Below are 26,102 nucleotides of genomic sequence, written 5' to 3' on the forward strand. Positions count from 1 at the left end.
AGTATTATATAGTAACATTTAATCGTTTTCTCTCAGGGTTCCTCTGTGTTTAAGTCATTTCTATTATTGTTGTATTTTGCTTGTATATTTAATTTGTGTTAACCATCAGCTCAGATCACTACTGTGAATAAACATGTTTCAACATGTATCTCACTCTGAGTCTCTCAGTCTCAGTTTGTTTCTCTTTCTTTCTAAATGTATCTTATGACCTCCTCACAGGTGAAGCGTTACAGGACATCAGTCAGTCAGCTGTTTAGTTGTCAGAAGGCTCCTTTAACAGAGATACTGGCTCTCTGTTTAATCTCTAACTTCAGTGTTCATGCTAAGCTAAGCTAGCCTTGTCTGGGAGCTAACTCTGCTCAGAGTTCACATTGATATCAATCTCCTCATTCAAATCCTCTGTGAGAATACTGAATGTTCAGGTAATATATTGAAGTGTCGTCACGAATGAGCATGTGGACCAAACTTTTTAAAATGTGAGGATTTTATTGAAAATACAAACATCAGCACAAAAACAAAGAACAACACATTTGAGTTTAACATTCATTCATGTTCATCAGTGTAAATGAATTTACATGTTTAGTCTCATAAGTTCATAATCACACATCGATAAACATCTCCCTCCTCCCTTCTCCAAGACATCTCACACAACATCTTGCCATTCCTCACCACCCTGATCAACTCCTCCCTCACCTCAGACTTTATTCCAGCTCCTTTCAAGACAGTTACAGTAAACTGACTCCTAAAGAAACCCAGCCTACATTCAGCTGACATCCAAAACTACAGACCTGTATCTCTTGTTTCATTCCTCTCTATAACCCTGGAATGCACTGTCTACAACCAACTGTCCTGTCTTTCTCAAAACGACCTCATTAATCCCAATCAGTCAGGCTTCAGGACCGCTCACTCCACTGAGACGGCCCTCCTCACAGTGACTGAGTCACTCGGTGCCGCCAGAGCCTCGTCCCGTTCATCTGTCCTCATTCTCCTCGACTTATCTTCTGCGTTTGACACAATCAACCACCAAATCCTCCTCTCCACTCTGGCTGAACTTGGCATCGCTGACTCTGCGCTAACCTGGTTCACATCATACTATATTTTCAGGTCACATGGAATGGCTCCTTGTCCAAACCCTGCTTTCTAGAAACTGGTGTCCCTCAAAGGTCAGTATTAGGACCCCTTCTGTTTTCACTATACACTCGATAACCAGTCTCTGCAGCCACATCACATGAATTCTCTTACCACTGTTATGCAGACGACACCCGACTGTTCCTCTCTTTTCCCCCATCCTCCTCCATCCATCTCAGAATGTCTGGCAGACATCTCTGCTTGGACAGCTGCACATCACCTCAAACTCAACCTTAGTAGAACTGAACTCCTCTTCATCCCGGGGAAAGACTGCCCTTGCATGGACCTGTCAGTCACTGTCAGGGACATCACAGTATGGCCCTCTTGAACTGCGAGGAACCCTGGACGTAATCCTCAACGACGGACTATCCTGCACCCCCAACATCACTGCTGTGGCCCGATCATGCAGATTTGCCATCTACAACATCCGCAGGATCCGGTCTTTCCTCGCAAAGGACACAATGCAACTCCTGGTCCAAGTGCTGGTCATCTCCCGCCTGGACTACTGCAACTCCCTCTTGGCTAGAATCGCAGCCTCTGCGACAAAACCGGTGCAGCTTATGATAAGCTGCTTATCCAGAATGCTGCAGCGCACCTTGTTTTCAAGACCAAACTCCATATTCTCCATCTATAGAGTGATGCAGCAATAACATGTTTTTGGAGGCTAATCCTGAAGTTAGCATCGCCCTGGTTCCCTCCACAAGAAGTCTAAGGGTTTTTTTTTTTATTGGAATTTAGAATATCGCCAAAAATGATCTGACAAACACAAGTTTATGATTCTTACATGTTTTGTTCATCAAGATAATCTTAACAGATGAAAACACACAATTTTTTAAGTGTAAATTAAATCTTGATGAGTAAAAAGTTAATGTTAGGCTGTAAACAGACGACATCACGATCACATGACTTAAACGCCACCACCGCTTAATGTCTTACTACAAATTTAATATATACGTTTTCTATAAACTGATCAATGTAAAAGTTGTAAAGTTATAGTTAGGAAAGTTTGTAACTACAGTCTGGTCACATGCTGTCCCCTGATTGTTTTGAGAATGAATTAGACAGAAAACAACAATCAATAAAACAACCAATCAGAGTCATAGAACATAGAACAGTCATTTTATATAATATTACTTATAATGCAAGAAGCATTACTGTCTTTTAGTTCATCAAAGCTAAATAAAGTGTCACCAGGAGAGTCACTGAGTGTGTTTGTCATTCAGGTCTCTGGATTCAGCTGCTCAGAGAGATCTGTGCTGTCGTCAGGAGCTGCAGGTCAGAAACAAACATCCTGGATTGAACTTTTTTCAACAATTAATACAGGAAACAGTGTTGAAAATGTTAATCTGCACAATAATGTGAAATATTTTTTAATCTAAAACATGAAGTGTGAGTCAGATCAGCTGAAATAGACCCAAAGTAAGTTTTACTTACAAGATGGAGGGCTGATGGCTGAAATCAGAACAAGACAAATAATTTCAGTCACAGTTGTAAATGCCAGATTATCTTTAGTCACTTTATTCCTCTCTTCTACTCACTCAGACTGAGTATCTGTTTATACTCAGTCTGTTTAGTGCTGACTGTATTTACTTTCTCTGATACTCTGAATAAAATAAATTAACTCAAAGACTGAAATCAAAGTAGTGAAATCTTTCCTTTTTCTCTCTCACCTTTCTTCTTTTTGTAAACGATGAATCCAGCAGCACCGATGAGAATGAGAGCAAGAACAACCACTGCAGCAGTGACGAGGACGGTCATGTTACTGGGCTTCACTGTTGAATACAATAATAGTTTATTATTACTGTTCTTGTTGTTGTTCCCATGCACTCCCCTTCAGCACCCTCTGATCTCACTCTTACCTTCGTTGGTTCTGATCCGATCTTTCTCCAGTTTGGTGATGATGTCCTCCTTCACACCAGAGAGCTGAAACACACAGTCGTACCTCGTCCAGTCTTCAGGTGTGACTGATGAAAGGTTCAGGTCAACACTCATCTGGAAGGTTCCATCGTGGTTGGGGAGGATCTCTCCGTGGTCCACCTCCTCATGAAGCTCCTCTCCATCTTTCCTCCAGACAAGTGAGGCTCTGTGAGGGTAGAAACCTGTCTCTCTTTACCCTCCTGAAGCTCTGGTGGGTAAAGAGAGAGATATTAAAGAGGAGAGAGAGGAAAAGAAACAAGGTAAAAGAAAGAAGAAGAAATTACATTTGGGTTAGGGTAAAATATAAAAAATGATGCATCATATACATCCTTTTTTACTTGCTAGCAGACTTCGTCTGCGCTGATTATTTTGTTACAATACTATGTTTGTTGGCACATCACTGCTGCAAACTGTTGATCAGGGGAATAGTGTGAAACCAGCAGCATGATGTGAATCATGTCATGTGCGTGTGACAGTTTGTAATAGTGTCGGCTGACTTAATATTGAGTTTTAAAAAGCAGGAGGAAAGTGTTGATAGTGGCCAAGTAATGTGCTCCATGTATCCAGACCACAGTGTAATAATGACAGGGTACATAACAACACATCTGCTACACAGCCTCCACATGATCTGTATACAGACAGAGGAGGGAACTACACCACCACTAAAGACACTCACTACAGTCAGCGAAGAACAATGTCTGTCTGTTCTTATGATTCACAGTCAGGTCGTCAATCACAGTGTCAATGTTCAGTGGAACTATTTCTATTGTGAAACACTGAAACTGTTAAATCACTTTCCTTAAACTAACTGTGACATCACAGTCTGAGCTTTGATGCTGAGTGATGTCACCCAAAGATGTCTGTGATTGGTCAGGACTAAAACAAATGTAAGCACTACAAAAAAGCTGATGCCAGACAGGTTGGATTAATAATACAATGACAGTTCAGTCTGAGCAGCCTATATGAAGATCACTGTGTCTAATAAACTACATCAGGTCAGGTGATCCTACCTGTTCTCAGCAGAACGCTCCTCCAATATTTCACATACTTCTTCAGTTACGCAGGAAAAGTCTGAATCAAAACAGTCTTAATTTTTATTCCTAATTCTTTATTGGCGTCCAATAATAGTTTGGTGGGGAAAGCCTCAGGTCTAAGAGCGATCCATGTAGATGTATTCGGATCAAATTCCTTAAAATCTTCTCCATCATAACCAAACTGAACAAAACCTTTGACCTCGTCAGTCTCATCATCCGACTCACAGCCTCCCACCACCTGTAAAACATGGACACCTGAGACAGAGACAGAGACTGTAATTAACACTGATTCACAGATGAAACATTCATTAGAAAGATGATCTTGAAAACATTGTACATTGTGTGATGACTGCTGTTTTTTAGTCCTGTACGTTCATGAATCATCAGATTATTATCAATAGTTTGTGTTGTGGAGGTGAGTGTGGTCGAGGCACGGCTGCGGGAGAGAGAGAGGTGGAGAGGGCTCAGGAGATCAGCGCCAGGTGAGTGATTGGCAGAGCTGGCATCAAGTTATTAATCACTCTTTCCCTATATATGCAGTAGCGTGCTGGACCTCAGATGGAGGAGGCATGGGAGATGCTCCGGAGAGAAGATAGGAAGGGCGAGGATCAGACGCATTAGCCGCGTTCAGTCCCCCAGGCAGTATTATTGTGTAGCTGGTGTTATTAATCAAATAAAAGAGGCTTAAACACCAGAACTGTGTGCTTGTGTGTGCAAGAAGAACTCATGGTAGCCTGGAAAAGGCTACATTGGCGCCCAACTCGACTTGGTGGGCGTGCGCACGGAATGACAGAGACACAGCACCTTCAGCCAGTCACGGCACTGGGTCAGATGCTAGGGGAGATCGCCGCGATGCACTGAGAGCAGGCGGAGGTGAATAGCCGGCAGCTAGAGGTGCTCCGCGCACAGACAGAGGGGCAGACCCAGCAGCTACAGCCCGCCGGAGAGCCGTCCCACTGCCCGAGGCCCCTGGTCTATACCACGAATTCACTCGGCCCTCCCCTTCACTCCGCTATAATCCTCTCTATGCTTCCCCTCAATCCAAGGTTCCAGCCGCTACAGGCGCAGCTCTTGACCCACAGGGGGTTCCTCAAGCGCCAGGGCAGGAGTGCTGGAGGTGCGGGCAGCCCAGACACTCCCTCCGGGAGTGCCCCCTCATGGAGGTCAGCCAGGTGATCCGGGTCGCTGGCCCCCCTACACCCTCCCCCGGTCCAAGGGGGACATACAGGGTTCCAGTAAGGATTCAAGGGGAGAGAGAGATAAGCGAAACTCTGCTGGCAGCAGGAGAGCATTGATGTGTGGAGTGATTTTGGTACACTACAGTGAATATTAGTGTAGTTAATGAATTTTATTCCCAATGATATTATTCCCGCTCGTTTTGATGAAAATACGGTTGTAGCTCGTTGTCTACCTTACTACAGCAGTTGGAAAGAGTCCTCTCTCTCTCACTCTCTCTGTGATTTATTTTCATCACAAACACTCGGTGAGTTAAAGTTTTTTGACGGTGACGGACGCTGTTTTTTAGGCAGACGAAGAGTCGGTAGGACGGGTAGGAGGACGGATGCTTCCCCATGTATATCTGCGGTATTTTTTTCCTCATATAAGTTGCCAAAGACAGTTACAGTTACTACGTTACCTTTGTTTGGTCATGTAACGTTGCTTTGTGGGACATTTCTCTGTGTTAAGTTGAGGGAAGGACCAGTGTAGTTAACTGACCGTCCAATCGACACGCCCCCGATAGGCGAAGCCGGCTTATCCGTTAACACTGGTTTGGTACTCCAATAATACGGCCCTGGTACTACCTCCAGAGGTGTATCAGGGCTGAAGCGAAATTTCACCCCTCGTCGCCTCCGACAGATTCACACTGAGAGGGAGGCGGGGAATTGGCGTACTAAAGCTGCGCCCAAAAGCCAGTGTGAATGGGGATAGTGCCTGGTGTAGCCCCATAGTTCTGGTGGCCAAGACGGATGGAACTGTCCAGTTCTGTGTGGCGGCTGGGCCGAGCATATGCAGCAGGTGTCCGCGGTGCTCGAGTCACTGCAGCGCGCGGGGTTCACAGCCAACCCAAAGAAGTGTACAGTTGGACAGGGGGAGGTACGGTATCTGGGGTACCACTTGGGTGGCAGGCAGGTGCATCCCCAGGTGGATAAGCCCGAGACCCAAGACAAAAAAAGAGGTGAGGCGGTATGCGGAGGTGAGCGTGGTCAAGGTGCGGCTGCGAGAGAGAGAGTGGTGGAGAGGGCTCAGGAGAGCAGTGCCAGGTGAGTGATGAGCTGGCACCCAGTTACTAACCACCCAGAGACTATTCACAGATGAAACATTCAGTGGAAAGATGATCTTAAAAACATTGTACATTGTGTGATGACTGCTATTTTTTTTTAGCCGTGTTTGATCATGAATCAGATTATTATCAGTAGTTTGTGTTTAACAGCTTCAGCAACAAGTCTAACTAGCAGCTGATTAATGTTGACATGATGAATGACAGGTAGTGGCTGGACCACTGAAGACAAACTGATATGATGGTTTACTTTACATGAATCTCTATTTCAGGTTATGTGTAATATGATGTTAGAGTTTGAACTGATCGAGTATCTTGAGGCCTGTTGAATGTTACATACTGTACCTCCACGTTGGTGCAAAAGACGCATCAAAATGTTTGTGTAGGCTTTGAGGGAGTTTGTCAAAAAGTGGAAACACATTTGTCTGTACCACTCCAGCCGCTCAGGATTCTCTGTGCAGTATGATTTAGCAATGTCCTGTTTTACTTCCATCTTCTTTTTGCTGTCACAGTACCCCATCAGAAGTTCATCAACTTCTAGTGTCGCCACAACCTCTGGGATGTTTGGTATTCCAGTTGATGCAGTTATGAAAAACTTCAGGGAGTGTAGCACTGCAGGACAAACAAAGGAGCTTATAAATAACACTTATCATAAATATGATGCTAACTGAAAATATGAATATGATATGAAGTGTGTGTTTGCTGGGAAGGATCAAAATGCAAAAGTTTTAAATGTAATGTACAGAACAAACAGCCTCCATTCAGTATGAACACACACTCATCATCACCACTCAGAAATATGATGAAGTCAGCATGATTCAGTTAAAACAGTCTGATCAAGTTGAAACAGGTGTGTAGTCAGTAATGGACCAAGTTTAGTCAGAATGTATTGTATCACAGAAAATACAAAAACTAATGTAAGCGACAGAGAAAAATAAAAGACATGAATATAAACTTGATTTTTTTTGTTGACTTGTTGTGTGGTTAATTTGTTGAAACAAGTTGAAGGAGCCTTCGATCTGGACTGAGATTGGTTGCTATGATTCTGTCAGGCCTCTCTTGGCTGCACACAGCTGGATTTCAGTCGATGTTACGTTGCTGCCACAACAATGGTTAAACAAAGTTCTTTAATGAGTTATTTTAAAAAAGCTAGTGTTGAGGAAGAAAACATGCCAATGCCTCCATCGACTGAGTCCACTCAGCCCAGTCCTTTAGCCTAAATCACTCAGGAGATGGTTAGAGCGGCTGTTTGCTCCCCTGATGCAGGTTTACTGTTATGTTAGGCAACAAGGGAGGTGTGCATGTGATTCTGAAACAACACAGTCTCATGAGAGGCAGCAGCAGACATGCAGGTTTGTGGAAGTGCAAAAAGAGCTCCATTCAGGACACCGTGCTTGGAACTGAGCTAATTTGGTTCTATCATGTTGTACAGGCAATATTTTGCTCTCATTGGCCCTCATTTATCAATCTTGCGTGAAAACAGGTGCAGATCTGAGTGCAGAATTGGTCGTATGACAGGACACACGTGTGATTTATGAAACATTCGTATCTGACCAATTCCAGCGTACGATTGTCTTGATAAATGCGGCGGCTGAATTCGATCGTCATTAACATGTTACGCCCTTAAATATTCCTGGTTCGGAGGCCTCGCCCACTGAGGTCGAACATGGAGAGAAGAAACACTGGCAAGAAGAGAAACTTCCTGGCAGCGCCGGCACATCAAAGGCTCCGTTCACTAATGCAATGTTGTGCAAAACTGAACAGGCCAAAATAATATGGCACACTTTCTCTGGGGTATACAGCAGTGCTCCCCCTGCTGGTCAGAGACTGAGCCACCTGCCCTTCAGTAACCCGAAGCAGCTCCACTGTGACCCGTGTGAGTGTGTGCGCACTATTGAATCTGCGTTCCTGCTCTGTAGCAGGTTTGCCAGTGGGGTTATTAGGTATTCCGTTAATTAGTTGTCATATTTTAGTTTACAAAAAAGTGGTATCAGTAAAAACGTGGGCTTTTTAAAAAAAATGTTTTTGTTTTATTCGTTTTGAGAATCCGTTTTGATCTGATCTAAATATGTGACTGCTTATGCTTAATGACAGCTGAGGTTTGTTATTTTCAGACTCAGCCAGATTTTGCTGCGCTGCACCGCAAATCCACAGACTCAGATTTGCGTACACAAGCTCAGACCTGACGTGAGATCTGATTGTAGCTTCCGCTCATGTCCAAATTGATAAATGCCGAAGTTTGCGTGGAAATGGTCGTACGCCCGGTTTTCTGCCATACGTTCGTTTGATAAATGAGGGCCAATGTCTTTGTGATGCAGAATGGTGCAAAATTGTCGCAGTTTGTCTCTGTTTGTAGTTTTTGCAACTTCTAAATTTTTATATGGCCTTCTTTATTCTGGGAAAAGATGGCCCACATCATTTTGCATTGACCCAGACAGTTTCTTGCGACTCCACTGAAAGTGAAACTAAACTTGGAGTAAAGAGTCGAGTGGACTGTGAAGTTTAGAGAGTTTAAAGATTTTAAATGTGATATTACCTGGTGATGAAACGTGACAGAAGAGAAGCAACAACAATAACTTTCTCATCTTGATTTGATGAAGACGAGTGAGTGAAGGACCGAGCTGGATCAGCTGTTTCCTGTTATTTTATCCTGGCAGAGGGAGGAGAGAGAGTTTCTATCCTGAGAGGAAAAATAGTCCAAACCACCTACAAGTAATCCAGTCTTCACCAACACCCCTCACATTAAGTAAAGTGTTTACAGTGTCATCAGCTTTTTCAGTGAACTCCCTCACTTCCTTTTTTCACATAACAATGGTGATTAAAAAAAAAAAACAGATCAAAACAGCTTCGAGTCAGAGATCGTGTCAGACTAAAGAGTTTTTTATTTCTAAGCCTGTCTTTGAGTTCAAGTGAGTGACACCTGATGGTAAGACTAATTTTACACATTAACCATGATGATAAAGATACAGAAAAACATCATACTGTCAATATTTTAGAGACTCCTCAATTTTGCACTAATCATGTTGTAGAGAAGCTCGTGTCAAGTGAAGCTCCTCCACAGGTCACACCTGGGTTTCGTGGTTAAACTGTGTGATGGTAGAATCAGCTGAATTGAGACACTTTTAGGTAAATGATTCTAAAGACCATCTAATAATCTCTGCATGAGATGTAATGATATTTTATCAATTCCCATGGGTCTCTTAAATATCTATTTGATGTAAAAATGTTTCAAAGTCATTCCTGTATAGTTGGGGAGTAAGAATACCTTCAGGTGTGACCTATTATCAGGTCCTTTAAACAGCTCTAAGGGCTGTAGCTGTACGTAATGACTGTGCCACATGATAAAAGTTGTTAGAGGACATTGTCAATGTGCAATTTAGGTGAAAGTGAGTTTTTTTTCAGGGACTGTACTGATTCACCCCCCTCCCCACCACAATACATTCTGTACTGTCACTCATTCAGTGAGTCTGAACTAGAGAGAGGCGGATGAAGCCTTATGGAGCTTTTGGGCTTCAACGCTGCAGCATATTGACATCTGGTGGCTTGTAAAGATACAGCAGCCCTTCATGACTGGAGTCTCAGCACCACAACACTCTGTGATCTGAACAGTTTGAGCAATAAAAGTCCAAGAAGCCTGTGTGTTATCATCAAATCTGTCATACTGTTGCATTACATGTAGATATTATTGTGTAATATGTTACAATAATAAATTAATATGTGTCCAAGAAGCCTGTGAAAAGTTTTAATTTGAATGAGTTGGTGTAGTTGAGCCTGTTGTCACTGTTGGCTCATCATGTGTTCCAGCTTCGCCTTCAGTGACCAGTGCTCATTGCAACAATCGTGTTTTTTACACAAAGAAAGAAATATATTCGTGTATAACATTTGCCAAATTAACGAGCAGGCTCAAAAATCTAAGAATGTGTTGTATACAGTTTTTCACAAAATGTATACAGTTTCTCTCAATGCAACAATAACGCAGCAAAACTGAGCTTTTTTAAATGGGGTACGGCAACTTTCTCCACTTTCTTCTGTATTCAAGAAGCAACAGGCTTTTACAGCGATGATGACAGTTTTTTACAAAGAAATAAACATCTTAATGTTTTGTATTTAAGGCACCAATATTTAAAATTTGCTGCAGCCATTTCACAGTTTGTTAAGTTTCTCCTCATGATGCAACAACTCCTAAAATCACTGGATTTGTAAGGGAGTCTGGCATGTTACTAGTGACTTCACACACTTATACACAAACACACACACACACACACACAGCAGCCTGTGTAAAGTAGATCACAACAGCAGCTTTTTAATTTGAATATGAAAAGTTATGACAGAGAGCGACATGGTATATATGATATGGACATGCACAATTCTGTTCAGTCAAAATGTATTGATGTTGAATATGTTTTGAATTGGCAAAATCTGACACTGCACTTCCTTCAGTTCTCAGCAACAAACCTGCCAAGTGTGAAGTAGAGTAACATATTAATTATATGATTACTGTCACTTAACTGAACATTTAAATATTGTATATAATGACTCTGACATACTTAATTTTGAAACGTTATTATCTTAATTAACAGACAAACACATGTAACGGAACATTTATCAACATTCACGCTCATACAAGAGACGCACTGGCTCCATGATACACCAAACTCCATATTCTCCATCTATAGAGTGGTGCAGCAATAACATGTTTTTGGAGGCTAACCCTGAAGTTAGCATCACCCTGGTTCCTACACAAGAAGTCAATGGGATTTTTGAATTAGATTGTAGAAAGAAACGCAGAAAATAAAGTTTATGATTCTTACATGTTTTGTTCATCAAGATAATCTTCACAGACGAAAACAACTTTTGTGACTTTCAAAGCCTACGTTACATCTCTGTTAGTAAAAATCTAGTATCAGACTTTAACAAACGACATCACGGTCACATGACTTAAACGTCACCACCGCTTAATGTCTTACTATATAAATACTATACACATTCTCTATAAACTGATCAATGTACAAGTTTTAAAGTTAGAGTTAGAATAGTCTGTAACTAAAGTTGGCCTGTAAAGTAGTGAGTTTCATCAAACACTTAAAGGTATAGCATATAGTCCTGCTCCTCTGCACTTCATTTTCTCCAAATCCAGCTTTTCAAAAAGAGTAGCTGAAGAGGCCCGATGTAGCCAGTCTGATCACTTCATACTGGTCGAGTGAAACGGTTGGATTGTCATCTCTTTCTAGCTTAAATTATTCATTAACAACTCCTTAAAAAACAAACTATTTGTAACAGAAAGAACACAGAACGGGTCAGTACTTCCATTTACTCTACGCAGACAACTGACAGGACACCAACAAATCAGGTGTTAGAAGTCCCAAAACCAACTATCTTACATCTCGGTGCTGTATCGTTGGTAACTGGACTTCAGTACCACGTCAAACCCAAGAGGCTTCTACAGTTCTCACTAACTGGAGGGAACTGCAGGCGTTTAAACTCTGTGTGGGAGTGTCCTTACAGAGTCATTAATCAATTAAACAACCAGTCAGAGCCATAGAACATAGAACAGTCCCACCTTTTCAATCAGTCCTTTTTATATGTTACTTTACTGCTACTGCAAGATCTGTCTTATTTTGTCTTTAAGTTCTGTAATACATGAAGTGTCACCAGAAGTATCTTTGTCATTCAATGGTCTTGATTCAGCGGCGGAGAGGAGTCTTCATCTGTGCTGTTGTCAGGAGCTGCTAAACAATAAATAAAGAAAACAGTCTTGAAAAGGTTAATATGCACAATCATTTTAAAATTTTAATCTAAAACATGAAGTGTGAGTCAGATCAGCTGAAATAGAACCAAAGTAAGTTTTACTTACAAGATGGAGGGCTGATGGCTGAAATCAGAACAAGACAAATAATTTCAGTCACAGTTGTAAATGCCAGATTATCTTTAGTCACTTTATTCCTCTCTTCTACTCACTCAGACTGAGTATCTGTTTATACTCAGTCTGTTTAGTGCTGACTGTATTTACTTTCTCATCACTTCTTTAATTTGTGATGAAATCTTTCCTTTTTCTCTCTCACCTTTCTTCTTTTTGTAAACGATGAATCCAGCAGCACCGATGAGAATGAGAGCAAGAACAACCACTGCAGCAGTGACGAGGACGGTCATGTTACTGGGCTTCACTGTTGAATACAATAATAGTTTATTATTACTTTTTTTGTTGTTGTTCCCATTCACTCCCCTTCAGCAGCCTCTGATCTCACTCTTACCTTCGTTGGTTCTGATCCGATCTTTCTCCAGTTTGGTGATGATGTCCTCCACCAGAGAGCTGAAACACACAGTCGTACCTCGTCCAGTCTTCAGGTGTGACTGATGAAAGGTTCAGGTCAACACTCATCTGGAAGGTTCCATCGTGGTTGGGGAGGATCTCTCCGTGGTCCACCTCCTCATGAAGCTCCTCTCCATCTTTCCTCCAGACGAGTGAGGCTCTGTGAGGGTAGAAACCTGTAGCGAGGCAGCTGACTGGAGAGGAGGGAGTCTTCTGGAGGAGAGACACTGAGGGAAGCTCTGGAGAGAGATCAGTGAAACTATTTCTAGTTTGAAACACTGACACAGCAAACTTACATAATGCCCAATGTAAACTGACTATCACAGTCTGAGCATTGATTTAAATAAATTTCAGAACAGTCAAAATGTCTACTGATTGGTTAGGACAACATCAAATCTTACAGCTACAGAAAATAAACAGACAACAATGTAATCCCTTAGCAAAAAGTAGTTTATTCAAGTGTACTACAAGTATACTTATTTTATACTAAAACTGAGGCAGTATACTTGAAGTGTACTTTTTATATACTATATTTTATATACTTAAGAAAAGTATAGTGAAGTATACTTGGCTTATACTGAAAAGTATAAAGAATAGTCTAAGACTAAGTACATTAATACTTAGACTTATACTTTAATACTAAAGCTTATACTTGTACTTTAGTATACTGTGGACTGTGGCGCAAAGACTCTTGGGTATTCTGTTGTTGTTGGTGTAATAATAGTTCGTGAATGTGTTTGTGAATAAGATGATGTGTAAGATGGTTGCGGTTTAATTCACATCCTTGGTTCTGTGGTTAAATTGTGTCGAATTAACAAAGATGATAAAAATGTTGGCACCGTGAATGAAGGGGTGTTTTCCGGGAGAGACTTCCCGTCTGTTAAGCTGTGGACATGTAAGATAATAAATGGTGAATCTCTTGCTAGAGAAACACAATATAAGTACTAAAACTTACAATATCTTGATGTTAGTACAGAAAAAGGTTGAGTCATTGAGTTGTGCTTATATTTAATTTAGCAGGATAAAAATGTTTTTCACTACACACATTTGCTTTGAGGTATTACCCCTGTTACAAACTTACATGTTAATAAACTGAAATGTGGACTAGAAGTATATACTTAGTACACTAGTAGTATATAGATGAGTGTACTTGATGTATACTTGAAAGTGTACTTCTGTAAACTAAAAATGACCTTATAAAGTATACTTAAAGTATACTTTTATAAACTTAAAATGTGCCAATTTAGTCCGAAGAAGTATCAAATTAGTATACTTTCTAGTATGCTACAAGTACATGGTCCATAGTATACTTGCTATACTTATACTTATACTCAAGCATACTTAATAAAATGAACTTCAAGTATACTACTTTTTGCTAAGGGATGTCAGACTGACTGGAGTGAAAACACAACAGCAGTTCAGTCTGAGCAGACTGTATGAACATGATTGTGTCCATTAAACTACATCAGGTCAGGTGATTCTACCTGTTCTCAGCAGAAAGCTCCTCCCATAGTCCAAATACATCTTCAGCCACTCAGGGTGAATCACTGTGAGGTAATTCTGATTGTACTTCATTCTAACTTTGTCAGCATCCCATTTCAGTTTGGTGATGACAGCCTGTGGTTTTGGAGCGATCCATGTCTCTGTCTTCAGGTCGATTGATATGAAGTCTTCTCCATCATAACCAAACTGATTAAAACCAATAACCTCTCCGGTCTCATCATCCCACTCACAGCCACTCAACCTCTGTAAAATGTGAACACCTGAGACAGAGACAGAGAAAGAAACACCTCACCTCATCACTTTCACTTTTAACATGCAAACAATGAATAGTGATGCAGCGTTGCTGGTTTGAGTCCAAACTATTACAGCGGGGACTAATACAAAAACAGTTTTCTCTAGTTTTGTACTATAATAGTTATATTCTGTGTGTTAAAAAGTCGAGCGTCAGTTCTGTGAGGCTTTGACTGGTGAAGAGATTCACCTACCTGTGTGCAGGAAGGAGTTTAGTAAGAGGAGGACATATATGCTGGGTGTGTCCTGTATGTGTCTCTGTGTGAGACCAAGCTGCCTCATGTTAGTTTGTTTCAACTTATTCTGCCAATTTGTTCCTGATACGTTGTTGTTGTTGTATCTTTTAAGTTAATCACTGTGTATTGTTGTTCTGTGTTTTTGTTTTGAATAACAGAATCACAGTGAAGGATTACAGAAGACTCATCCTTCATGGATGCATTAATAATGTAAGCTACCTTTTGTTCTCATGTACTTTTTGTGTTACACAGTTTTGGCATGTATGTAAATATACTGATTTATATTTGCTGTTGTACAGAAATCATCCATCATGTCATTCATCCATCCATCTGATCGAGCATTCCCAACTCAATAAATTATTTAAAGGTTTTTGGATCCTCGTGTTTAAATGTGCACACCAGTCAGATGTTCTGTGGTCCAGTCGTCCCCTGAAGCAGTTTTAGTCAATAAAGTTTTCAGTCTTTTTCACTGTGTATGATGGAATCTTTCTTTCAGCCCAGGGAGGCTGATAAAATCAATTCCAAATATTTCTGATACAAATCTTACTAAATTATTTTTGTAATTATGAAGAACAGTTCATGAAGTAAAAGGTGAAATATAACATAGTACATACTGTACCTCCACTTTGGTTGAAGCGCTGTTTCAAACTATTGATTTCAGCTTTGAAATAAGTTGGCTCCCCCCCAAAACATGCTCCTTTGTACAGCTCCAACTGGTGAGGATAATTTTCCAATAATTTTTTCACCCAGTCGTGTTTTGGATTGAGTATCAATTTGTTTTTGTCGCAGTAGCCCACCAGATTTTCATCAATCATCGCTGCTGCAACAAACTCTGGGAAGTCTGGGAGTCCAGAAGTTGCAGTGAAGATATACTTCAGGGAGTGTTTCACTGCAGGACAGAAGAGGTTTATACATCAAGTATAAATACAGTTCATCATCATCATCATCATCATCGCACTCATCATAAATATGTCATGGTAACACTTTAGGTTAAGGCCTGCCATCTACAGCATGAATCTTCTTATCTAACTCATTTATTACCTATTCTATCATTACAGGGTTACAGTACGGCCCACCAACTACTGAGAAGCATTTTGGTGTTTGGACAGACTTTAAAGAGAAGTGACACTCAAAGTACTTTAACTATCAGGTCCCCCTTCTAATATGAACATGAGCATCTTTTATGGCTGCAATATATTAATATTATACTGTAACTATGATAAGAGACTATATGTCATCTTAGATTGTGGATATTGTTATATCATAATATAAGTGTTGTCTTTTCCTGGTTTGAATGGCGACATTACTTGATGCCATTTTCTGAACTCACCAGACTGTTCTACTTATATACATTATTGTGATACTTCATTTTGTTGTCCAGTCCTAGCTTTAATTTGTTTTGAGGACATTTTTTAAAATATCAAGATATACAGTATATGTTGTGCAGTAATAAAGCATACTAATATTGTGGAATTACTTTAAGGTCATATCAGCCAGCACTACCATCCTTGAGAAACACAGAGGTCACAAACCAGTGTCCACCACCAACACTTGTTGGTGAAGTGAAGTGTGTTTACTGTTAGAAGACACTCACTGAGTTTGAAAGTTATAAAATGAACTGTGGTTTGTCCTTTCATTCTGTATGTTTGCTATTGTGCAACGACTTTCAATAAAGTCTCTCAATGACTGTTGTTTTTCAGTCCTCTACTGTTCATGACAGTTGTTCTGATCCTGTGACAGGGCAATAAAGCTAATCATCTTCTATAACTGCCTCATCATGAAGAAGCTTTTCTTCTTCCTGCACTAGAGAAAAACATAGGACAACTCAGTGTGACAACAATGTCAGTACACATCTACCTGAACCACCTCAGGCTCCTGAAGTCCTCTGTCTCCTATGTTTCACCCCACACTTACAACATACAGCCTCCAGTAACACAGCACAGTAATACAGGCTTCAGGACTACAGTATGTTCCTGACAACAGACTTTGATCTGTGCTTGTTCCAAAGTTAAACACAAACACAAAAACGTTATTTATTAACTATAGAACAACATCCTAATTCATTTTCATATTATCTGAACCCTGAGCTGGACAGACTGGTTGATCTGAAATATAAAGACAGGCAGCCTCCATCTTCAGGTCAGTAGTTTACTGCTGAACTGTTCTGTGTTTCATAAACTGCTTTCAGGAAGAAATTCAAGGAAAGTTATCTTACCTGAAAATGCAAAGTGGCTCGAGAGAAGCAAGAGAATGACGACCTTCATGTTTTGATGAAAAGTAAGTTTCATCCACGTAACAGCTGAGTTGAGTCAGTGGAGGTGAGTCTTCATGGTGTGAATAAAGGGAGGAGGTGGTTTCTGTTTGGATAACACGCCTCCTTCCTTCCATCACTGTGTCTTTAGCTCCCTCCAGTGGAGATGAGAGGTTTAGACAGGAGTAAAAGTTCTTCAACAGGTTTTCCTGTGGTCTTTGGTCTTTGATAAACTCAAAATAAACTGAAGTTCTTGTACTCAAATAATGTAGTTTCAGATATAGAGGTGTAGATAGATATAAATAGAGGTGTTTAACATTGTTTGATTGCAATTCAACTTCATGAAGGACAACTTAACACATTTAATGTACGTGTGTGTCTGAACTTTGTCTTTATTATGCCACCCTTCAGTTGTAGCATGAGATCAGCTGAATTCACTGAGTGAGCTCAGAATGGAAATTGGTATTTCTTTAAAATGTGAAATTTGTTACCTGTATGCATTCAAAACCTGCCTCACTCCACAGTGAACAGTCCCATGTTTCACTTTATGCTGACAGAGTTTCATAACATCAAACAGCCGAACAGTGAAACAGAGAAGCATCAGTGCCGGTTTGGACTGGCCCGGCTTTGTCTTTGACAGGTACAGGATCAAAACACAATGTAAATCTGTTTCAGTGGCTGAGGAGGACTTTAACACTGGACCAGTGTCAAACTGTGTAAACTGTTTTTCACTTTGAAGTCCAGACAAACTTTACATATTTCATATATATCAACTTATATTCTAACACAGATGGACTTCACTTTGATAAACTCTCCTGAACATATTTTAACACAGCTCTTTTCTTATAGCATCACACACCTACAGCAACTCACTGCCTTTTTTTGAACTGATGTAACATTCTTTACTTTTTCTTTACGTTTCATAAAGAGGAGCGGTCTCAGAGAGTCTAAACACACGTGAGATGATCATCTTTTGAAAAATGTGTTCAAAAAGTATTTCTCCCTTTTGGTGCAACACATTTAATCATATAAAGAGCTTAATTTCTATACTGTATAAAGACATTTTCTATTGTAGCCCTCTCACTCAACTCTGTTCTATGATTTTCATGAATACCTCTTTAATGTATCAGACAGCATGGCAGAGCAACTAAAATATATAACGCTGATTCACGTTCACGCTGATTCAGTGACAGCGTCACTAAGGACGTGATTCTCGTTCACGTACTGTGCTGAAAGTGGCGCTGTGTCAGTCAGTCACTCACTCAGGCAGAGGAGTTGATTCACGTTCAGTAACCGTACTGCTAAAATTAGCGCTGTGTTGCTAACATCCGTGTAGCATCATGTTAAGTGATTTTACTGTGCACAGAGGACACTTTCACCGTGTAATAATTTTAGTGCATGTATACCACTCAAAGCAGTGCTGTGTCTCCCGCGAATGATTGTGTACTATAGTCCGTGAACGCACCGTCCCTCAGTAAGTGAACGTGAACCTCAGGGCTGAATCATGAACTGAATGACGGATCGTTTGGCTGCTTATCAGTTCAGCCTTTTTTGACTGGTAATGCCTAAATGACAAGATGGATTGTTTTAATTTCACATGTTTTATCATGATATTATATATCATTATAATGATAGTACTTTTAACTGTAAACAGAAGTCTTGGTTTTATCAACTAACAGACAATCAACCTCTGAACACGGACGCAAAGTTTATTAGTATAAAAAAACCCATGTGTTACAGGAGTAAATGAAAAGTGCCCGTCACAGTACTATGGACACTCAATACCACTTTACCATCTTAATACTAGAAGCAATGAAAAAAACTTGCCTCTACCACCTGGCCCTCCACAGTCATGAGGCCCTAGGACGTCAGGCACTCAAAGACTTGAGTAAGAGGTGATGCTGGGTAGAGCAGGGCCTCTGCCTGTTGGTGCAGTTCCTCTGTTACCACCAAGTTTGTAGTTCGAAAGAACATTGTTCTTTCATTGATATTGAGGTAGTAGGGTGGACCACTGCCCCTGACTGTGTGTCCTCTAATTATATAAGTGTAACCCTCTTTGATTCTATCACCAAACTCTTGAAAGATTGTGACTTTGGTGCACGTTTGGCCGTCTGAAAAAACGGCCACCTTATTAAGTTTTGTGGTGGCCGGTGTGACCACAGAAAAATCCCACAAAATCACTTTCGGAGCATCGATTATCTTAAGGATTGAAACCTTCAGGGGTGGTGGTCGGAAGTACTGGTTGGGGGATTTGGTGTCCAGGAGAGATTTCAGTGCCATTCTGAAACACAAAAAACATAAACACACACAGACAAAAAGTGGTTTTTAAGTGTCAAAAGCCCAACTGAAATGGAAGGCCTTGTGGGTCTCTCTGTCTGTCTGTCTAGATGGCAAGCTTCCCTGCCAATTGATAATGGATCACTGAAGGTGTTTATGGGATTAAAAACAACAACAACAAAAAAAACTACCTCTAGAGAACCTTTAGGGATCAATACCTATACGTAGTGCTGGGCGGTATACCGGTTCACACCGAATACCGGTGTATATTTTCGTTATGATATGAATTTTTAATATACCGCCATACCGCTGTATTTGATTATACAACGTTCGTAACGCTGTGCCGTGGGACACTGTTTCAGACCGGACCCTTTTCAATGTTGCGCTTTAAACAGGCATGATGAGACTGCCAGCCGTAGTAGGGGTTAACAGTAGTGCTCTGGTGTTATGTTACGGTGAAGATGGATAGGATAGACATTGCAGTTCATCACTTTACCACGGACGTCAAATGAGCAACTGGAAAGCCGCTGAGATCCGGGAGATGCTGGCGTCTCCTCGGTCTCTGTAGCTGTCAGCTTGTTGTTGTAGCGGCAAGCTACTTACGGTCGCAACTTTCAAATTAAAAGCCCCCCCGCTAAGAACCCAATTCTGAAGTTGCTATGGACTTTGGCGACAATCTCGTCAGCATAGCGGATGAGAAAATGTATGTCAAGGAGGAACAAGAAGCCAAACAGCCCAACAAGAAAAACTACAGGGCAAACAAAATTCCCAACATCATAAAAAAACTGACATAAGTCTTGAAGTGAAACAGAAGAAGAGGTTTGAGACCATTGCAAAGTGGTCGGCAGTTTATTTTCTTATCACTCCTCTGAAACATCAACTCAGTAGTGACATTATCATGAGTCTTACAGACTTCACTGTTGCTTCAAATTGTGAAATGATGATGCTGATGCTTGTTTCAATTTTTCAACTGGAACTGAAAGGCTGAGATCAAAGTTCTGAAATCTTCTTTCTTACCTTTCATCTTTTTGTAAACGATGAATCCAGCAGCACTGATGAGAATGAGAGCAAGAACAACCACTGCAGCAGTGACGAGGACGGTCATGTTACTGGGCTTCACTGTTGAATACAATAAATTAAGACTGGTGCAGATGAAGACGGTTAGAACAAATTAAAACATTTAATTAGTTTAGTGTCACTTTCTTTTTCCTAATATAATCTCACTCTTACCTTCGTTGGTTCTGATCCGATCTTTCTCCAGTTTGGTGATGATTTCCTCCTTCACACCAGAGAGCTGAAACACACAGTCGTACCTCGTCCAGTCTTCAGGTGTGACTGATGAAAGGTTCAGGTCAACACTCATCTGGAAGGTTCCATCGTGGTTGGGGAGGATCTCTCCGTGGTCCACCTCCTCATGAAGCTCCTCTCCATCTTTCCTCCAGACGAGTGAGGCTCTGTGAGGGTAGAAACCTGTAGCGAGGCAGCTGACTGGAGAGGAGGGAGTCTTCTGGAGGAGAGACACTGAGGGAAGCTCTGGAGAGAGATCAATGAAACTATTTCTAGTTTGAAACACTGACACAGCAAACTTACATAATGCCCAATGTAAACTGACTATCACAGTCTGAGCATTGATTGAAATAAATTTCAGAACAGTCAAAATGTCAGTGTCTACTGATTGGTTAGGACAACATTGAATCTTACAGCTACAGAAAATAAACAGACAACAATGTAATGTCAGACTGACTGGAGTGAAAACACAACAGCAGTTCAGTCTGAGCAGACTGTATGAACATGATTGTGTTCATTAAACTACATCAAGTCAGGTGATTCTACCTGTTCTCAGCACAGAGCTCCTCCCATAGTCCAAATACATCTTCAGCCACTCAGGGTGAATCACTGTGAGGTAATTCTGATTGTACTTCATTCTAACTTTGTCAGCATCCCATTTCAGTTTGGTGAGGACAGCCTGTTGTTTTGGAGCGATCCATGTCTCTGTCTTCAGGTCGATTGATATGAAGTCTTCTCCATCATAACCAAACTGATTAAAACCAATAATCTCTCCGGTCTCATCATCCCACTCACAGCCACTCAACCTCTGTAAAATGTGAACACCTGAGACAGAGACAGAGAAAGAAACACCTTACCTCATCACTTTCACTTTTAACATGCAAACAATGAACAGTGATGCAGCGTTGCTGGTTTGAGTCCAAACTATTACAGCGGGGACTAACTCAAAAACAGTTTTCTCTAGTTTTGTTCTATAATAGTTATATTCTGTGTGTTAAAAAGTCGAGCGTCAGTTCTGTGAGACTTTGACTGGTGAAGAGATTCACCTACCTGTGTGCAGGAAGCAGTTTAGTAAGAGGAGGACATATATGCTGGGTGTGTCCTGTATGTGTCTCTGTGTGAGACCAAGCTGCCACATGTTAGATGGTTTGAACTCATTCTGCCAATTTGTTTCCGATAAATTGTTGTTGTTGTATCTTTTAAGTTAATCACTGTGTATTGTTGTTCTGTGTTTTTGTTTTGAATAACAGAATCACAGTGAAGGATTACAGAAGACTCATCCTTCATGGATGCATTAATAATGTAAGCTACCTTTTGTTCTCATGTACTTTTTGTGTTACACAGTTTTGGCATGTATGTAAATATACTGATTTATATTTGCTGTTGTACAGAAATCATCCATCCTGTCATCCATCCATCTGATCGAGCATTCCCAACTCAATAAATTATTTAAAGGTTTTTGGATCCTCGTGTTTAAATGTGCACACCAGTCAGATGTTCTGTGGTCCAGTCGTCCCCTGAAGCAGTATTAGTCAATAAAGTATTCAGTCTTTTGGAAACTTTCTTTCAGCCCAGGGAGGCTGATAAAATCAATTCCAAATATTTCTGATACAAATCTTGCTAAATTATTTTTGTAATTATGAAGAACAGTTCATGAAGTAAAAGGTGAAATATAACATAGTACATACTGTACCTCCACTTTGGTTGAAGCGCTGTATCAAACTATTGATTTCAGCTTTGAAATAAGTTGGCTCCCCCCCAAAACATGCTCTTTTGTACAGCTCCAAGTGGTGAGGATAATTTTCCAATAATTTTTTCACCCAGTCGTGTTTTGGATTGAGTATCAATTTGTTTTTGTCGCAGTAGCCCACCAGATTTTCATCAATCATTGCTGCTGCAACAAACTCTGGGAAGTCTGGGAGTCCAGAAGTTGCAGTGAAGATAAACTTCAGGGAGTGTTTCACTGCAGGACAGAAGAGGTTTATACATCAAGTATAAATACAGTTCATCATCATCATCATCATCATCATCATCATCGCACTCATCATAAATATGTCATGGTAACATTTCAGGTTATGACCTGCCATCTACAACATGAATCTTCTTATCTAACTCATCTATTACCTATTCTATCATTACAGGGTTACAGTACGGCCCACCAACTACTGAGAAGCATTTTGGTGTTTGGACAGACTTTAAAGAGAAGTTACACTCAAAGTACTTTAACTATCAGGTCTCCCTTCTAATATGAACATGAGCATCTTTTATGGCTGCAATATATTGATATTATACTGTTACTATGATAAGAGACTATATGTCATCTTAGATTGTGGATATTGTTATATCATAATATAAGTGTTGTCTTTTCCTGGTTTGAATGGCGACATTACTTGATGCCATTTTCTGTACTTACCAGACTGTTCTACTTATATACATTATTGTGATACTTCATTTTGTTGTCCAGTCCTAGCTTTAAAGTGTTTTGAGGACATTTTTTAAAATATCAAGATATACAGTATATGTTGTGCAGTAATAAAGCGTACTAATATTGTGGAATTACTTTAAGGTCATATCACCCAGCACTACCATCTTTGAGAAACACACAAAGGTCACAAACCAATGTCCATCACCACCATGTGTTGGTGAGGTGAAGTGAGTTTACTGTTAGAAGACACTCACTGAGTTTGAAAGTTATAAAATGAACTGTGGTTTGTCTTTTTATTCTGTATGTTTGCTATTGTGCAACAACTTTCAATAAAGTCTCTCAATGACTGTTGTTTTTCAGTCCTCTACTGTTTATGACAGTTGTTCTGATCCTGTGACAGGGAATTAAAGTTGATCATCTTCTATCATCATGAAGAAGCTTTTCTTCTTCCTGCACTCGATAAAAACATAGGACAACTCAGTGTGACAACAATGTCAGTACACATCTACCTGAACCACCTCAGGCTCCTGAAGTCCTCTGTCTCCTATGTTTCACCCCACACTTACAACATACAGCCTCCAGTAACACAGCACAGTAATACAGGCTTCAGGACTACAGTATGTTCCTGACAACAGACTTTGATCTGTGCTTGTTCCAAAAGTTAAACACAAACACAAAAAAGTTATTTATGAACTATAGAACAACATCCTAATTCATTTTCATATTATCTGAACCCTGAGCTGGACAGACTGGTTGATCTGAAATATAAAGACAGGCAGCCTCCATCTTCAGGTCACTAGTTTACTGCTGAACTGTTCTGTGTTTCATAAACTGCTTTCAGGAAGTAATTCAAGGAAAGTTATCTTACCTGAAAATTTGAAGTGGCTCGAGAGAAGCAAGAGAATGAAGATCTTCATGTTTTGATGAGAAGTAAGTTTCATCCACGAAACAGCTGAGTTGAGTCAGTGGAGTTGAGTCTTCATGGTGTGAATAAATGGAGGAGGTGTTTTCTGTTTGGATAACACGCCTCCTTCCTTCCCTCACTGTGTCTTTAGCTCCCTCCAGTGGGGATGAGGAGTAAAAGTTCTTCAACAGGTTTTCCTGTGGTCTTTGGTCTTTGATAAACTCAAAATAAACTGAGGTTCTTGTACTCAAATGATGTAGTTTCAGATATAGAGGTTTATATAGATATAAATAGAGGTGTTTAACATTGTTTGATTGCAATTCAACTTCATGAAGGACAACTAAACACATTTAATGTACGTGTGTGTCTGAACTTTGTCTTTATTATGCCATCCTTCAGTTGTAGCATGAGATCAGCTGAATAAACTGAGTGAGCTCAGAATGGAAATTGGTATTTCTTTAAAATGTGAAAGAAATAAAGGTTTATCTTATCTTCTTTTCTATTACTTGATATTTTGTTACCTGTGTGCATTCAAAACCTGCCTCACTCCACAGTGAACAGTCCCATGTTTCACTTTATGCTGACAGAGTTTCATAACATCAAACAGCCGAACAGTGAAACAGAGAAGCATCAGTGCCGGTTTGGACTGGCCCGGCTTTGTCTTTGACAGGTACAGGATCAAAACACATTGTATATCTGTTTCAGTGGCTGAGGAGGACTTTAACACTGGACCAGTGTCAAACTGTAAAAACTTTTTTCACTTTGAAGTCCAGACAAACTTTACATATTACATATATATCAACTTATATTCTAACACAGATGGACTTCACTTTGAGAAACTCACCTGAACTTACTGTAACACAGCTCTTGTCTTATAGCATCACACACCTACAGCGACTCACTACCTTTGTTTCAATTGATGTAATATTAGTATAGTATTGTGTTTAGAGAGCATTTCATAAAGAGGAGCAGTTTCAGAGAGTCTAAACACACCTGAGATGATTATCTTTTTAAAAGTGTGTTCAAAAAGTTTTTCTCTCTTTAGTTGCAACACATTTAATCACATAAAGAACTACATTTCTATACTGTATAAAGACATTTTCTAAAGTTGCCCTCTCACTTAACTCTGTTTTATGATTTTCATGAATACCTCTTTTATGTATCAGACTGCATGGGAGCCAATTGGTGAGAGCTACTAAAATGTATAATTTGGGATGTATTACAATAATTAACACACATTGAAAATGACTCTGGCTAAATTGCAAAGAGGCCTAGCTAGTTTATTAATTGTGTCTATACTGTTATTGAGCATTAGCTAATTTTCCCATGCAGTTTACTTTAACTGTGACTTTAGCTCTTATTCAATATAAACATTTAGCAACAATAAACAGTTTTAATGTCTAAACCTTGTGGCTCATATCTTTCTCCTTTGTTTTGAATCACCTCATAACAGAAATACACACACATTAGAAACCCTCACAATAGTAATACTCCAGGTTTTTGTGCTGGTTCAGTTGGTACCAGTGATGGTGCGCATGCGTGAGCTCATGCAGAAATAACCGTTGAACCCGCAGGTCAGGATACTCACCCGAACCACGGAGAAGCGATCCAGCAGTTTTCTCCAAAACCTCTTCCCTGAGGCAGTGACGTGACCAGAAACCCGTTCTGAGGCTCGGTCCATCACCGACTCCTCCGACCTGCAGCAGCCATGTCAGCATCCAACATCAACCTCAACCTCATCTCCTGATTAGCAGTTAGCGATGCTAACCGCTAGCAACAGTCCCATCTTGTCTTCAGTTAGCGCCAGTAACGAGCCCTCACTTCTAAAACACGCTCAGTTACACTTTTAACAAAATAAGCAAACAGTCCGGTTGATAACGGTAAATAATACTTTTCTATAAAATTATTTTAAAGTTTGCTCGGACTTAACGTCTTTCTGCTTCTCTCTGCAGCTCTTTCTCTCCTCATTTCCCTCGCTTTCCCTCTAGTCCCGCCCCTCTAACAATCGACAGGTTAATCCCCAATAACACAGAAAATGATTGACACCTGTCCAAACACATGAGAATCCAAACAACAGAAACCTGAGGCGTTCAAAGGCCTTTCAAAACATAGGACATTTTGGGGTCATTCGCCACATTAACCATACAAATATTAACAGCAACAAAACATTTATAGGCCCACATCAGAACACTTTACCAACTGAAGTAAATGTAATAAACCCATATAAACAAAATAGCACGACAAAGAGTCTTTCTATAGAA

General features: G+C 40.3%; 2 protein-coding genes across 2 annotated transcripts; both read right to left on the reverse strand.

Annotated features, from left to right (window-relative positions):
* Positions 1-2,279: 2,279 nt before the first annotated feature.
* On the reverse strand, positions 2,280-17,424 carry LOC115579044 (major histocompatibility complex class I-related gene protein-like). Its single transcript, XM_030412500.1, has 8 exons — positions 16,913-17,424; positions 15,317-15,586; positions 14,152-14,430; positions 12,844-12,906; positions 2,988-3,227; positions 2,799-2,900; positions 2,563-2,580; positions 2,280-2,397 (listed from the first exon to the last, which is right to left on the reverse strand). Exons 1-8 carry the CDS (start codon positions 16,983-16,985, stop codon positions 2,348-2,350), a joined length of 1,095 nt encoding a protein of 364 aa, XP_030268360.1. The 5' UTR covers positions 16,986-17,424; the 3' UTR covers positions 2,280-2,347.
* Positions 17,425-20,183: 2,759 nt separating this feature from the next.
* LOC115579205 (major histocompatibility complex class I-related gene protein-like) lies at positions 20,184-25,901 on the reverse strand. The gene is made up of 5 exons (XM_030412763.1): positions 25,820-25,901; positions 22,206-22,484; positions 21,059-21,337; positions 20,456-20,758; positions 20,184-20,344 (listed from the first exon to the last, which is right to left on the reverse strand). The coding sequence occupies exons 1-5, from the start codon at positions 25,899-25,901 to the stop codon at positions 20,184-20,186; spliced, it is 1,104 nt and encodes a 367-aa protein (XP_030268623.1).
* Positions 25,902-26,102: the final 201 nt, after the last annotated feature.

The sequence above is a fragment of the Sparus aurata genome, chromosome 3 (assembly GCF_900880675.1).
Source record: "Sparus aurata chromosome 3, fSpaAur1.1, whole genome shotgun sequence".
Classification (NCBI taxonomy): domain Eukaryota; kingdom Metazoa; phylum Chordata; class Actinopteri; order Spariformes; family Sparidae; genus Sparus; species Sparus aurata.

Bases quoted from the DNA above. Each gene is read 5' to 3' on its own strand.
- LOC115579044 (XM_030412500.1), bottom strand. From the start codon at position 16,985: ATGAAACTTACTTTTCATCAAAACATGAAGGTCGTCATTCTCTTGCTT. The intron at 12,907-14,151 runs GTAGAATCACCT...ATCTCTCTCCAG, and splicing joins GAGCTTTCTGCTGAGAACAG to AGCTTCCCTCAGTGTCTCTC. The intron at 2,901-2,987 runs GTAAGAGTGAGA...TGTATTCAACAG, and splicing joins TCGGATCAGAACCAACGAAG to TGAAGCCCAGTAACATGACC.
- LOC115579205 (XM_030412763.1), bottom strand. From the start codon at position 25,901: ATGTGTTTGGACAGGTGTCAATCATTTTCTGTGTTATTGGGGATTAAC. The intron at 20,759-21,058 runs GTAGAATCACCT...ATCTCTCTCCAG, and splicing joins GAGCTCTGTGCTGAGAACAG to AGCTTCCCTCAGTGTCTCTC. The intron at 20,345-20,455 runs GTAAGAGTGAGA...TGTATTCAACAG, and splicing joins TCGGATCAGAACCAACGAAG to TGAAGCCCAGTAACATGACC.